This window comes from Megalopta genalis, chromosome 3, assembly GCF_051020955.1.
Source record: "Megalopta genalis isolate 19385.01 chromosome 3, iyMegGena1_principal, whole genome shotgun sequence".
Lineage (NCBI taxonomy): Eukaryota > Metazoa > Arthropoda > Insecta > Hymenoptera > Halictidae > Megalopta > Megalopta genalis.
Window position 1 is genome coordinate 31239851 of NC_135015.1, and position 14410 is coordinate 31254260.

Consider the following 14410-nt stretch of genomic DNA (forward strand, 5'->3'; position numbering starts at 1 on the left):
ATAAACGCTAAAATAAAATACTCTTTATTTAAAAAAATACTCCACTTATTTATTTTACTAACAATATGTACACGTTTATCACATACGGTATAATATAAAATGAAAAGCAAAAGTAATAATGCTAGATTACAAAAATTTAATACGTATTAAATAACAATCGGAATACTACAAAACAATAAAGTATATCGCTCACAAGAATCATTTAGGGAACCGATACATTTCGTTCTAGCACCCATACAGTTTCAAAAACACGCGGACACGTTGCTGAACGATCCGTGTGTTATCATCATCGTGTGAAATAAAATGGGAAAATATAAATAATAGTAACGTTATTGTAATCGACTACAGGAGCAGGAATGAACGACTAACTTGTTGAAAAAGTCGGGTTGTATACATACATATAAAACAATTATTTTACAATAAATGTATATAACATTATCCAAATATATTTGGTTCGTTGACTGTCAGTCGCAAAGCATGTCCTTAGTATCACAGATTAATGAATCTTTAATAGGTGTATGATAGCAGCTGTGAGTCAGCTGTGAGTCATTCGATCGTACCTCTTTTCGCAAATTCCTTAACTCTCCTCGAATTACAACTGAAACAATGTACAATACAGTTACAAATCGACGCACGGTCGTTTAACGTTCATTAACATATCACTCACCTCGAAATGACGCAAATCATTAGTATCGAACTCTAGTTCGTTAACGAGTAACTCCCGATGGCCGTACCTGTACCTGGAAACGATTCGTTTCACGCATATAAAACACTTCGTTGGTCCTCTATTTAATCATTTTGAAAAACTTGTTCCGCAACTTACTCAACATACCGCCTCCAGACGATCATTCCAATGTATACTGTTGCGATCGCGACGCCAAAACTCATCGCAGTAATCAACGCGATCACACCGGATGGCATACTTTTGTTTCGTTCCGCCGATTTCACTTGTGCAACAACATCTCCGGGTTCTTTAATTGCTCCTTTGTCTGCTATCAGCGGCGCTACCGAATTAGTCGATACCGTGGTGCCATCGAGAGCGACAGGCTGCACGGTGCTAAATATCGTGCCGTTTCCTAGATAAAACAATTCGTTGACACAACGTTCAAATATTCATTTCTATTCGATTCTTTACGTACGGGGCTTATGCGAAACATTCACGGAATTCCTGTATCTTGCAATTAATGTAAGACAATTTGTATTCCGCATAAAAATATTCAGTCTATTCGCGTAGCCTGCGCAACATGTATGTTTTTTGTACCTGTGTCATTCGTGTTTTTCTCGTGACTCGCCTCGGTGGACACAACTTCGTAAACCACATGATCCGTGGGTTTCGTCGAATTTATCATAACTATAGTGACGTTGGTATTACTTTTGCCATTATTATCCACGGTAACCTTCTTCTTGTTGTTATCATTTTCCTTGTTATCATCCTTATTCACCTTCTTCTTGTTGTTAGTTCTATTATCGTTCTCTTTGGGCTTCTCCGGCGAAGGTTCCGGCGTCTGAGATTCCGTTTTATTCGCCTCGGGCTTCTTGGTCACGGCGCTCGCGATTGTTGTTGATTCTAATCAAAGGTCAAAGATAGATCAAGATTCAGCCAATTTACTTTAAATTTCTGCCAGTTGTACCTGTCACGGTTTGCGTCGCATTCTCGTCCACGTTTTCCCCGCTATCGGACGGTGTTACGTAGCATCCTTGCATGTCCTCCGGCTCCTTCGTCGAATTGCACTTTTTATGCTTCTCCGATTCGCTCGGATTCGCTATGTGCTGCGGTATCGTTCCGGGAACATTAGTCGTCTTCGGCGATGCAGCAGCTTTGTTAACATCTACACCCCCTGAATATGAAATAATAATGCAACGCTGATAAAACGTTCGCAAATTCCTGACAGTCGCCGGCAGTTAAATCGCATGAAACGGTAAAAACGCTTCGTCGAACGTTCGATTCAACGTTCCGGTCTCACGTTTTGTTAGCAGAGCCGCGCCATCAACTTCTCGCGATCTATATGTCGGCCAAGCCGGCGCGGGTACAAAGGACCAAAAATCGTTGAAAAGTTCCATTGTACTCACCCTTCTTATTTTCGCCGGGATCGACCGAAGTTATCGCGTCCGAGCTATCGTTGATCGACGGAGGGTTCGTTGCATCGATCTTCGTCTGCGGGATCGCCGAAGTCTCCGTGGCACCCTTCTGGACCACCGCGTTTGGTAACACCGTATTACCGCTTACTAACAAAGGACAGAAATTCACATTTGCAGCGTACGCGGCGTTCGCGAAAATCTCGCGAATTCGAGCAAAAACACGCGGATTCGAGTATTCGTATTATTGCCGCGCGAGAGACGAATTCGATGATTCCGCGATCAGTCGGCGCCTCTGTTATCTTATTCCGATGTCCAATTCACGGTATTTTCGATAATCGCCTTACCGAGCATCGAAATGATCGCAACGGTGACCACGGGTAGCCGAAGCATCGTCCTCGCGCTCTCGTCCCGTCCCTCCAGCGACTCGAACACCCTTTGCAATTTCCGTTCTACCGTCGCGCCAGCTCCTCTCTTCCAGCTTTATCGCTTTCCGCTGTAATTGCGTGGCGAAATCGAATCTGAAATCAAGATGATAATTTTCAACTTCAACGTGACCGTTGTCTATGACCACTCGAAACGTTCTATCCGATATCTTAGATAAACTAGACACATAACAAACACATTTTCACATCGGACTCGGCATTTTTAGAAGCTACCGATACCAACGAGCACGACTCGAGGAAACATTTCTTCGTTTAGTTCCTGTAATTTTATTGTTCGAAATAGCGGTAAACGGCATTCGTGTCGTAAAATGTCAGTAAACCGAGCAGCAAAGATATCTCTGTCGGGCAATACATTGTTCTTTTCGGGGGAAAAGGTTCCTGGCACTACCCAAATTACGAGAGAGTTTTATTACGTCCCCACCCTCGAACAACCCCTATTAGTTCGCCCTCTCCGACTCCAATTTGTTCCCTCGTAGCATCGGTATCAGTATCTCCGCTTTACCTGCGGCGACTTTTCCACTCTAACTTTTCCACGAATTTCTCTCGTTTACTTCCGGCCGTCATTACAATTTACGGAACCTGTCAAAATGACGGGTTCGCTAATTCTTTAATTTACGATTATTCGTATCGCAAAGATGCATTTACGAGTTATTTATTCAATTCATATGTTACTCACGGTAAATGTTCAAATAACACTTGTTAAAAATCAGAATAAACGTCTCATATCGTTACTTTTTTTAACGTAAAACAGCTGTTTCTTGTGCTCCGTGAATCCAGCGTTAAACATCTCCGGTCGCGTCGACGATTTGCACAAGTAGAAACAACGCGAAGTGAAACGATCCAAGAAACGATATGGAACAATATGAAACGCTAGCGTAGAAGAAGAATGCGCAACGCGAAGCGAACGAGAAGAGAAAGAAGAAGAAACGTGGGTGGAACGTTGCAAAGCCTGTCGTTTACGTTCGACGTAAACACCGAACAGAGTGCAATTCTAGTTTCGCACCGTCACTTTGCGGCGAGTAAAAACGTTGCCACCTAAATCTAATAATAAATCGTGAAAGAACATGGACGCAAAGACTCTCATTCATATTTAGAATTCAGAGGTAGCCAAATGGTAAAATCTCGCATTGCATTATTCTCCGCCGTTGACGCGAGGCGAAAGATTCTCTCTCTCTCTCGAGCGCCTCGTTCGCGGTTAGAAAAACCAGAAAAACCAGTTTTCGAAGGAAAATTTTGAGAGCGCTCTTTAACGCGGCACCGATTCACGACGATAAAATCCGAACACCGTTCGCGTACGAAACCCGCCGCGTTAATTATTCCGTCGAGCATCACGCGGCAGCATTGCCGCGACACGGAAGGCGCCTACCGATCGACCGGAAAAAATTAATGTCCGCCACCCACCACCGTTTTCGGATCGGTTTCTTTACAAAAGGACAACGTTTTATCGGATAGCAGCGGTCGGTGTCGCGCTCGATGCCGATCAACCTCGATCATCGTTGCAAAATAGACGAAAGCTGCGTCAGCTACCGGTGACCAAGATGGCGGCCGCAACGTCGACCGGGATCACCGGCGATTTCGGTGGCAATCTCGGGAAAATTCTACCGAAATGAACACGTGCCAGATTCCTACGGCAAGGTTACGTATACGCGGGCTCTCCTTCCTCGGCAGCGCGCCGACATTTTTACGGTGCTACGTGCGGCACGTGCTAATGAGAAACATCGAACGGGAAACGCGGCCTTTAATTGCGGAAAACGATTGGCCGTCCAGATAGAATGCGATCGTAAGTTGGCCTCTTTTTTTCCGGGAACGAAATCTCCGCGTAACACGCTTTTTACGCCTCGAAGAAGTTATCCGACTTCGAAGCGTTCGAACAAAAGCAAAACCGTTTCTAAAGAAGACTCGAACGCGTCCCGATTTCTCGGACTGTGAACTATCGCGCCGAGACGTAAAACACTTTCAAAGGATCGAGGCTGCGAAACCCCGAAGAAGTTCGCGAGAAGTTGAAGAAACTACGGCGTTCGCGACTAGGTTTGCGATGCAGATAATTGCGCCGTACACGTGGAAGCGGGGATGAAAACGCATAGAACTGTTCACCGTGTTGAAACGTCAGCGACTATCGGTGCACAGGGCATTCCGAGAAACGCGGCACGGCTCTTATCGCACGCGAAAGAGAAAGAAAGCGAGCAAGCAATCCATTATCATAATTACCTTTAGGACGGTTCCGACGGTATCGCCGATAATTGCGATATCCAACTATCTTGTACACGGTTTATCGTACGTATCGAGTGGCCGTGCCGATAGAACGGTAACCAGTGAACGTATTTTTGACGAGGTCACGTTCGAACGAAACCCGTGCCGCGAATGCCGCCGCCAACGGTTTCCAATAATATCAATCGCGGGAGGAAAAGTTCGCGCGAGGTCGAGGAGGATTAACCCAATTCCGCGGGTCGTGTGCGCGCATAATACACGCTCTGATAGCGCATACCTTCGTCAAACGTGAAAGTAAAACGTTCCACTTTTTCCCTATTCGTATAATCGTTCGCCGTGGAATCGCTACGCCGCGTCCGCAAAAACTGCGGGAAACGACGTACGCCGCGCGTCTCGTCGGCCTCTCGTCGCGTCTCGTCGCGACGCGTCGCGACGCAGCGCCGTCGCTCCGGCAGGTGCTAAAGCCGACAGTGGAAGAAACGGCGTAGGACGATCACACGCGACGAGGCAAAGTTCGACCGCGATTACACCGATATTACGACCAGTTACAGCATCCCACGATCAATTGCATTACAATTTGACCCGCGACTCCTTTCGCGGCCGTAGAAAATAATAATCGGAACACTGTATCGGCGACGCCGTTTCGCCGCTTCGCCGTTCACTTTTCACCTCTCGCCGGGTCTGTTTTACGTGCTACATACTTCGGGGAAACCACTGTCGGCCGCGCGTTTCCTCGCCCAGCCGAGCTCTCTCGCCAGTTTTCAGGAAACGAACGTCGATCGGCGCCGGCAATTACACAATCGTTACCCAGGGAACGCGGAGAGCCGATGCTCGGCTCTGCCGTTTATTTAAATAAACTCGATGACGCGTTTCCGCGGTACCAGGGTCGAGAGCAACGTTTTGGAGAAAAATCGCTCACGTGCCGTTTAACACCTGACCCACGCGTCACCGCGATCAAACAATGCGCGCCCATGCCGAGCCGAGATTCTAAGAAACGCGGCCTCCCGCGACACGCGAAATCTCGTGCCGTCCAGAAATAGTCGCACAAAACTGGTTACCATTCACCGAATTCCGTTTTACAACGTTAATCCGAGCAACAGGCGTACGCTTCGTAGCGCGTATTCTCGCGAACGCGTCGCGAATCGCCGCAAATAAAACTCTCTACGATATACACAGATGTACATGTGTACCGCGAAGCGGAACAAGCGGAATAATTTTTCAAGCGAAATTCCAAAGCGAGATAGACCAATTTGCTATTCGTACTATTTGCTATTCGTATTACCAAGCACTGTGTGCGATGCCCTCCGGAGAAACGGCTTCGAGACCAGCGACGTATATCCGCTGGCTGTCGCTTCCGGGACGGTATTAACTCGCTCGCGATTCCTTTCGACAATGAGATCGAAACGGCAGCTGCGCCCTTTTTCACGTATAACGAAACTGGTAAACTTTTGCCGGATAGGCGCGCGGGTAGGCAGACGAACGTTCCCCGTTTGTTAAAACGAGTATTATCGATCGTAGCACCGGTCGATATATTATTCCATGTTGCGAAACGAGCGTGTGCACACGTTTACGGTATCCGGGGAGTACGTGGACGAACCGAATCACACCGTCGACCGCCGTCGCTTCTTTCTTCCTTCGGGAGCAACAGCATACTGTGCGTTCCGCTCGTTTCCGTGAGGCACATACGGAGCAGGCAACGAAGAGAGGGCTAAAGGCAACGCGTCGCGTGTGCGAACGCGTCACAAGACGCTGCCGGAGACGTACGATTCATTACAAATTCAGTATTATTTGGATAAGTGCAGGATATTAGATGATAAGGGATTCAACGACTTCGCGGCGCATTGTTCGAATCACGCGTTGTTCGTATCTCGAGCGCGCGGTTCGATGTCGCGTTGTCGGCTCCGATTCAACTTTTCGGGGATACTTTTTGACGCTCGAGGTCCGTTTGCACGCGGACTATAAATATTTCTGGCAATTTTAATTAAAATCGCCGACAGTGTTTCGCTGGGGTTTGTATCAAATCTCGCGAGTCTCGAAGAGGTACGAATAAAGGTTGAAAAGGTTGCTAAATAGAATTATAAATGATCCTAAGCTTATCGAGTTATACCTTTATCGAAAAGATTCGCTTGTTCGAGGATCGCTCCTCGGCAAAGATCGTTTAATCTTTCGGATCGAGCATTAAGAGTTTCCACACACTGACCGACCGTTTTAAAGTTCACAGAAAACAGTGAGAAACAACATAACATATATCGTTTCATTACCAGATCGTAAATTCCGCGCGTTTCTCGGACTTTGAATCTTCTAAAATTCGTTACAGAGTAAATTCTCCCTAATTTTTCTTTTCAGCTAGTAAACGAAAATGGACAACTTGGGAATCATCGATTGTCAACAATTATAAAAACGAGGGGGGTGGGGGATTTACCGTAATACCTAAAATATTTGAATTAGACTTTCATATTATTTCTCGAACGTGACAGGATTCGCAACGTCCTGCACGATAATCTTGCAACGAATGTACGAAGTTATTAAAGGGGAGGAAATAGAATTCCGCGCACAAGTTTCTTAATCCTGCGTACGCACGATTATTTTCAATTCGACGAGGTAACAGACGTATTTTCATCGACTACCGTGTTCGCGGCAAAGTCAATTTGTTTAAGCTTCGCGAGATTCGATAAGACTGTTTCCTTATCGAGTGTGGTTCAATAAACACAGCTTCTCGGTACAATATACTTTGTGTACAGACGAGAGCGTAGAATTTACCTGCCTCCTTACGAGCCTGCTTTATATTTCAAGATCTATCGTCGGGGGCCGATCGCGGCGTAAGACCTGACCTTACTCAATATTAAATTCAGCAATTAATGGAATCGAGCCACCGCGATCGATACTCTATCATACGGCAGATCTTTTCTATCGAATTCTCGTTGCTATTAATCGACCGATACTACACGACGCGATGTTTAATACAGAAACGAACTAGCGAGGATCCGTTCGTCCTATCTTTAAGGCTACGGTAAATTGTCCCTAATTTTTCTTCAGGCTTGTAAACAAAAATGGACAATATAGGTAGAGGAGATACGATTATTCGAGCCTCGCGCCTCGTTCTTACGATTATAAAAACGAGACGCGAGGCTCGAATAGTCGTATCTCCTCTGCCCAAATAGTCCATTTTTGTTTACAAGCCTGAAGAAAAATTAGGGAGTGTTGACATTTTAGTCTCGAACAAAAATTAATCTATAGTTTACTTAGTAAGATATCTTCAGTTAAGATATCGGTTTACATTTCGCCGGCTCCTTCAGCGGGCAGCGACGGTGACGTAAACTGTATATATTAGATGCCGCGATACATCATCGCCGGTACCTTTTGATATACATCGTGCCCTGACTGTTTGAGGGTCCCAGCGTCACGTATACAATGTAAAACGCGACAAATAAAACGTCTCTGATTGGTGGACACGACGAACCCAAAAAGGGTATAAAAGAAGCGTTTCTTCTTACCGGACACTCAGTAGAGTTTGGTCGCTCGATCGGTTTCGCTCGTATACCTTCTCTCAATACAGGATTAAAATGAAGTCTTTTAACACGTTCCGTGCCGAGCTTTTTTTACTCGAATCTTCACACTTTGATATTTTACTAAAACTTGATGTATTACGTGCAATTATTAATTCTCGTACACATAACAACGTAACAAAAACTTATCAACGCCCATTCTTGCGGTGGAAATTGATTCTTCGGTTCTAAATTTCTTGTAAACAATTTGTTCAGTTCACTAAGTAAACATGCAAGCGTGTACCATCGATGGTACACGTGGCACGGAACGTGTTAAGCAAAGTATTAGAATCATATTCATTTTCATTCCATGATCCCAATAGGGAGAATTTAATATACATGCAGTAAATTCTCCCTAATTGACGCTCGGCTTGGAAACAAAAATGGACAATTTGGGAAGGAGAGATGCGTTTAATCGAGACTTTTTGACACGTTTATATAGTTGTTAACAATCGTTAATTATAAAAAGTAGTAGCATAAAAGAAAACTGTAAATCTCCTCGTCCCAAATTGTCCATTTTTGTGTACAACCTGAGCGTCAATTAGGGAGAATTTACCGTAATCCGTAATACACGACGCGAGAAGATCGCGCGTCCAAATTCCTACATCAACGAAAGATAACACTGTTGCAAATTATCTGTCGTTCGCGTATACGTACAATTGCAAAAAAACGCAGACGTCCGCGTTGGATAAACAGCTGCTTCTAAAATGCATTTCGCGTGCGTTATTCCATTATCCAGGTATTCGTGGATACCCAATCATCGTTATTACGTAATTTACTGAATACCGAATGAATCGCCGCGACTGTTAAGGATAATCGCGTTGACTTTTATCACATAGCACAGTGTGTACACCTCGTTCCACGTTCTCAGAATAGATCCACGTGTGCTGAAATTCTCACTGTACGGCACTGATCGATATCAGACAGCAAGAACCAGTAAAAACAAGATTAAAGGCGGCGTAATAGAATGATACGTACGCGCCACATTGCCGTTCCATTCTACGCGATTTTGTGCGTCTCCTGAGAAAATCGTGGGAGGACATCGTCGTGCACCTGGTTTAAGCTTATGCTGACGTTTCAGTTGGTCCGAAGATCTTCCAAGATCGAGCGACAGAGATTTTTTTTTCGCACAGAACGGTACAAGGCTGGAGGTAGTAGCACCTTGGGGATATTTTCAAAGAATTACCATTCGAAGTACGGAAACAATGAAAGTATCTGTCCTCGAAGGCTGAAACAGTTGATCGTTCATTCGATCGACCTTATCCGCTCGGTAAGGTCCGTTAAAAACCTCCGCGCACCCCGCGGATACGGTTCTGTATCCGTTCAATGGAAACAGGAAACGATCTTTCGTTCGTTTTTAAGGAAAACCGATACGTCATTGGGCAGTCGCCAATAAGGTAAACGGGTGATTTAACCAGCGAGCCTAAGCGATGTTTAAATAATGGTAATTCGAATTACGTATGCAACAATTAATACGTCGATAGATCGCATCTTGCGACTGGCGATGTTTTTCCCAGAAAGAAAATCTGCATCGGATCTCGGCATGCGATACGCGCGTCACCGCGGCCAGGAATCGATAGATAAATTCAATTTTCCAATTATGCCAAGCTCGTTTCGATAGGCCAGCACGCGTATTACCATTTTGCGGCGCGGGGTTAAATCGTATACTATCACTTTCCGTTTTACGTCAAACGCTTTACATAATATTCTTTCATTAGAAGCGATAGGCATTCGATCACCGATCGCGATCATTTTTTTTGTCGAGAACGACCCGTTATCCGCACCTTCGCAGTTGCATTTACGATCGAAACGTCCCCGTTTTACTGCTTCATCGAATTTAATTCTGATAATTCATATCGGATCTATCGAATCGCGACGCGATTCTGAAGAAATAAAAAATCTGAGTTATTTGTATATAGTATTTATATGAGTATTTATATGAGTATAGTATTTATATGAGTATTTATATGAGTATAGTATTTATATGAATATAGTATTTATATGAGTATTTATATATGAGTATAGTATTTTTTTATATTTATAGTATTTTTAGTTTATATGAGTATAGTATTTATATGAGTATTTATATGAGTATTTATATGAGTATAGTATTTATATGAATATAGTATTTATATGAGTATTTATATATGAGTATAGTATTTTTTTATATTTATAGTATTTTTAGTTTATATGAGTATAGTATTTATATGAGCTTTTGTATATAGTATATTTATTGATACCGGAAGATTCGTTAATATTTCTGATTTTTTAATTTTTATTTTTCTTGGATCCCGATATCTTGAAAAATGATTGTCCGCGAGCATGGGGTTCGTAAAAGTTCGTTCGTCGGTGCGATTGAAAAAGTGCAGCGACGCGTCGATAAGTAAAGACAATTAGAGAAAGACGGGGAGGTAAGGGTGAAGCTGGCAAGGGTAAGGGATCGTGCGCAAGGAGAATACTTTCGCGTAGCGTGATTTACGGCTCGGTGTGCAAGCACTGAAACGGGGAGCACGTAGGTAAGGTAAGCTACCACGTAAAAATAGATTGACCCTGCCGTCAATAAAACCCTGCAAAGCGCGAAACCCTTCAACGCAGGTAATTCGATATACGCGAGGAGATGTGAATGGCGGGAAGCATTCTCACGGAGTACGCGCGTCTGCCTACAATGGATTCCCTTTAGAACTCTCCGTATCCTGGGTCTGAATAATTTCTTTCTTATGAACCACGCGTTGTTTTATTCCGCGCCCTCGGCCAGCGAACAATCTCGTTCGGTTAGAGCCCGCTAAAGAAACCACAATGGTCCCCGCATTGCCGCGCGCATGCATACACATATTATGTATTTAAACGACTGGTACCATTTGCTCCATATATAAACAAGAAAAAAAGAGATATTCTGTCTTGGTTAAATTACTCCACAATTTATTTCTTTGTTTGAGAAATATAAATTCTTTGCTAACATCGTCTCACGTGATACACGCAGAAATTAGGCCAGCTAAGTTACAATAAATTATCTCTTACATTGATATGTTTTTAAATTAAATAAGATTTACATTTCTGTGGTCTCGCGTATATTATATCGTATAGTTAAACGCGATTTGGCATTGAAATCGGTTTTTCCTACGACGAAAACTAATCTTTGCACCTTGTATTGCTTAAGGAAACGATTAAGAAAATTGTATGGTTGTATTTACATACGAGGAGCTGCATATTTATCGAAGAACAAGAAACTTAGCAGAAGGAAAACGTGAGCCGCGCGATCGAATGTACAAGTACACGAATCAGCTGCATCAGCTACTTAACTAGTACGAATATCTCAGAGCTTATTAACACCGTTGCCTATTACAATTCGGATATACAACGTTTCTAATGAGAATTACAACGACGCATTGCGCAAGCGGATACATCAACAACATACCAATTTCAATATACTTCGTAGCAAGCTCTGTAGATTAATTATGACTAGCATATATTATAATGTCAACGCCTTTATTTACTTTTCGATTTTACGGTCTTATGCAGTTCACAGCGATCTTGGAAAATATTGTACAGCCTCCACGTAATCAGCATGCTTGAACACCATTTTTTCTCAAAAAGGCACATAAACTTATAGACAGATTTTGCACATCACTAACATTCATAACAATTTTGGTTGAACTTGTACATTTATCTTCTAACGTTATTATCCGTACGGATAAATATGAGTACCATGAAAAAATAATAGAAGCACATCCGTGTTTTGTAATCTTAGACGTATCCACTCCTCCCTTTTTTTTATATATGTATATGTGTAACTCGTAGTCGAGTCATTAACCTCGTTAAGAGAAACTAAATTGTGTGACAGAGTTAAAAAAAATAAATACGCACGAAAAACATTAAATGACGGGTTGCTATTTGCTAAATTGTTGTTCACCTATTATAAAGCTTCATTATTTTCAGTTAATTTAATTATTAATTAATAAATATAATTTGCGAAGTTACACACAAATTGTTTTTCTCGTGCCACTTGCTACAATTTATTTTGCATTATTGATAAATTTGTTTTCACTAAAAACTTTAGTACAGTTTTAAATGCAATCTTTTATATATTAAATACGTCAAATACTTCTTAAATACTTTATCATAAAAATATTGAAAGCTTTGCAAATGTTAGTTTGCAACATTCCTTCTAGATTTTTGTATTAGGTAAGCAAAAGTATTTTCAATTTTTTATGACCATTAATAGTTTGTTATATCAAGTGAATAACATTACCGTTGAAAGATGTCATTTTCTTCTTAAGTCTACTACTTCTATCATCGCTGTTACATCTAATTTGCAATGTTTTGCTTTCTGAAAAGAACATTTGTTAATATAAACATTTGAACTGCAAGTTATTGTATGTATCAGCATTATATATATATATATATATATATATATATATATATATATATATATTTCTTTGTAAATTACCGTATACAGCGATGGTTCGGCTGGATGTGGATGAAATCCTGTTTCTCTACAGTTTGCAATAAAATCTAATCCGTATTCTGGAGTTAAAATAAAAAATCCCGTCCTACAAAAAAGGATAATATTTCTCAAGCAACAGTACATTAGAAAATTTTAGAAATTTATAGTTTGTACGTACTCGTCGTATTTTGGAGCACAAACAATGGCAATTGCTTCTGCCATCATAAGTTGGTATGCACAATGAGTATGGAGATCGACACTGGACAGAAACGCAGTCTGTGTAGGATGTGTCTGTAAATTATAATTAGCATTTTCATTTCAAAATTCACAAATAAGCGAAAATATATAAAGAGATATACATACATGTATCCAACCAAGGGTGATTAAGTTATGTTGATCCTGGTAATCGAATATGTCTTCTTCGTTATGCGTTAAACAAGAATCTGGAGACCCAATTTGTTCAGGAATTAATAGATGGGTGACTAACAATCTATTTCTTTCTAATTTTCCTGCCAAGATGCCACAGGTTTCTTTATTATTCATTGTATTAGTAAAAGCCAACTTGAGGAAATTGTGCATTAATTTAGTCGGCAACACTATGTCCCGTAAAGTATGATTGTCACTCATAAGCACAGATGGCTTCGTCGAACGATCTATGGTAGGTGTCCTTCTGAAAAATCTTATTCCGTTAAATAATTTTTGTATAGTTTTCCACAAATAATGCAAAATATTATTCTTTCCTTACTTGTCTTTAGATGTCTGTGCAATTATATCAGAAGATGGGCTTATCAACGGTTTGGGTATTATACTAGGAACTTTTTTCAACTTGTTTTCCTCAGAGGACACGACACTAGTGCTCATAGCTTTTTCTGCTCTAACAGCTGCTAACGTCGCCAGTTTGTTCTTTCTCTCTTCCTCTCCTCTTAATCTAAGTAAATATTACAACTCGATTAATCAAACTGTTCGAAACTGATATCATTTATCTATTTGTAGAATTATATTTTTAAAGTACTTTTCTTGCTCCTCCTTTTTCAATCTCTCCCTCTCGATCTTTTCCCTCTCTCTTACTTCTTCTAAATATTTCTCATATTCTGCCTTAAATTGTTCTAATAATTGCTTTTTTAGTTCCTCAGCTTTGGTCATGACTTCGCGTAATGTTTGTTGATTCAGCTGCTTATCTTTCAACGGGACTACATGAAATTGTGGATGATTTCTTATCTTTTCCACAAATATCCTACAATGATGCATTTGTTAAATTAACTAGTTTTTATCAGACCTTATATATAAATCTTACGTTATAAATTTCACATATAAATGATACGCGTGTAGAAGGTCGTTATCCTTCATACTCATGTCTGCGTATCTGATCATCTCCACACCCGAACGATAATATCTGAAACATGCAAAATGAACCAAGAGAATGAGAATGATCTCTTGATGTGTTATATTTAAAAAATTATGTATGGGGTATGTGACAGTAATAAGTATACTTATGATGACAGATCTTGCTTGTAGAATGTTACCTTTGCGGTGGAGTATTAGGGTCTATTTCTACAGCAGAGGCACAGTCTGCTATAGCTTTTAATCGTCCATGCGGATCCGATATGTCAACATCCTTTACGGCAGGATGTTTGACAGTTTTAGTCTCCAACCTTTCCTTGTTCATTTAAAAATCGTAGGTTATGTTTTAC

General features: G+C 41.6%; 2 protein-coding genes and 1 long non-coding RNA gene across 10 annotated transcripts; 1 reads left to right on the forward strand and 2 right to left on the reverse strand.

Moving 5' to 3' along the window:
* Positions 1 to 116: 116 nt before the first annotated feature.
* LOC117218168 (uncharacterized) lies at positions 117 to 6358 on the reverse strand. Of its 6 annotated transcripts, XM_076520590.1 has the most exons (9): positions 6013 to 6358; positions 2424 to 2597; positions 2071 to 2226; positions 1632 to 1838; positions 1530 to 1567; positions 1262 to 1478; positions 824 to 1076; positions 668 to 740; positions 117 to 598 (listed from the first exon to the last, which is right to left on the reverse strand). In XM_076520590.1, exons 2-9 carry the CDS (start codon positions 2467 to 2469, stop codon positions 593 to 595), a joined length of 996 nt encoding a protein of 331 aa, XP_076376705.1. In that variant the 5' UTR covers positions 2470 to 2597; positions 6013 to 6358; the 3' UTR covers positions 117 to 592. The 6 variants fall into 6 exon arrangements, with proteins under 6 accessions (XP_076376705.1, XP_033322248.2, XP_033322245.2 ...); XM_033466357.2 differs by having other exon boundaries at positions 833 to 1076; positions 1262 to 1567; positions 6013 to 6357; XM_033466354.2 differs by having other exon boundaries at positions 1262 to 1567; positions 6013 to 6355.
* LOC143259204 (uncharacterized) lies at positions 6355 to 8913 on the forward strand. The gene is made up of 2 exons (XR_013033051.1): positions 6355 to 6490; positions 7077 to 8913. It is a non-coding gene; the product is annotated as an uncharacterized LOC143259204 (long non-coding RNA).
* Positions 8914 to 11166: 2253 nt separating this feature from the next.
* LOC117218170 (STAM-binding protein-like A) lies at positions 11167 to 14394 on the reverse strand. 3 transcript variants are annotated; one of them, XM_033466363.2, is made up of 8 exons: positions 14243 to 14394; positions 14014 to 14112; positions 13732 to 13953; positions 13465 to 13647; positions 13083 to 13386; positions 12898 to 13010; positions 12723 to 12825; positions 11167 to 12602 (listed from the first exon to the last, which is right to left on the reverse strand). In XM_033466363.2, the coding sequence occupies exons 1-8, from the start codon at positions 14383 to 14385 to the stop codon at positions 12537 to 12539; spliced, it is 1233 nt and encodes a 410-aa protein (XP_033322254.1). In that variant the 5' UTR covers positions 14386 to 14394; the 3' UTR covers positions 11167 to 12536. The 3 variants fall into 3 exon arrangements, with proteins under 3 accessions (XP_033322254.1, XP_033322253.1, XP_033322252.1); XM_033466362.2 differs by having other exon boundaries at positions 13083 to 13389; XM_033466361.2 differs by having other exon boundaries at positions 13083 to 13398.
* Between the last annotated feature and the right edge of the window lie 16 nt (positions 14395 to 14410).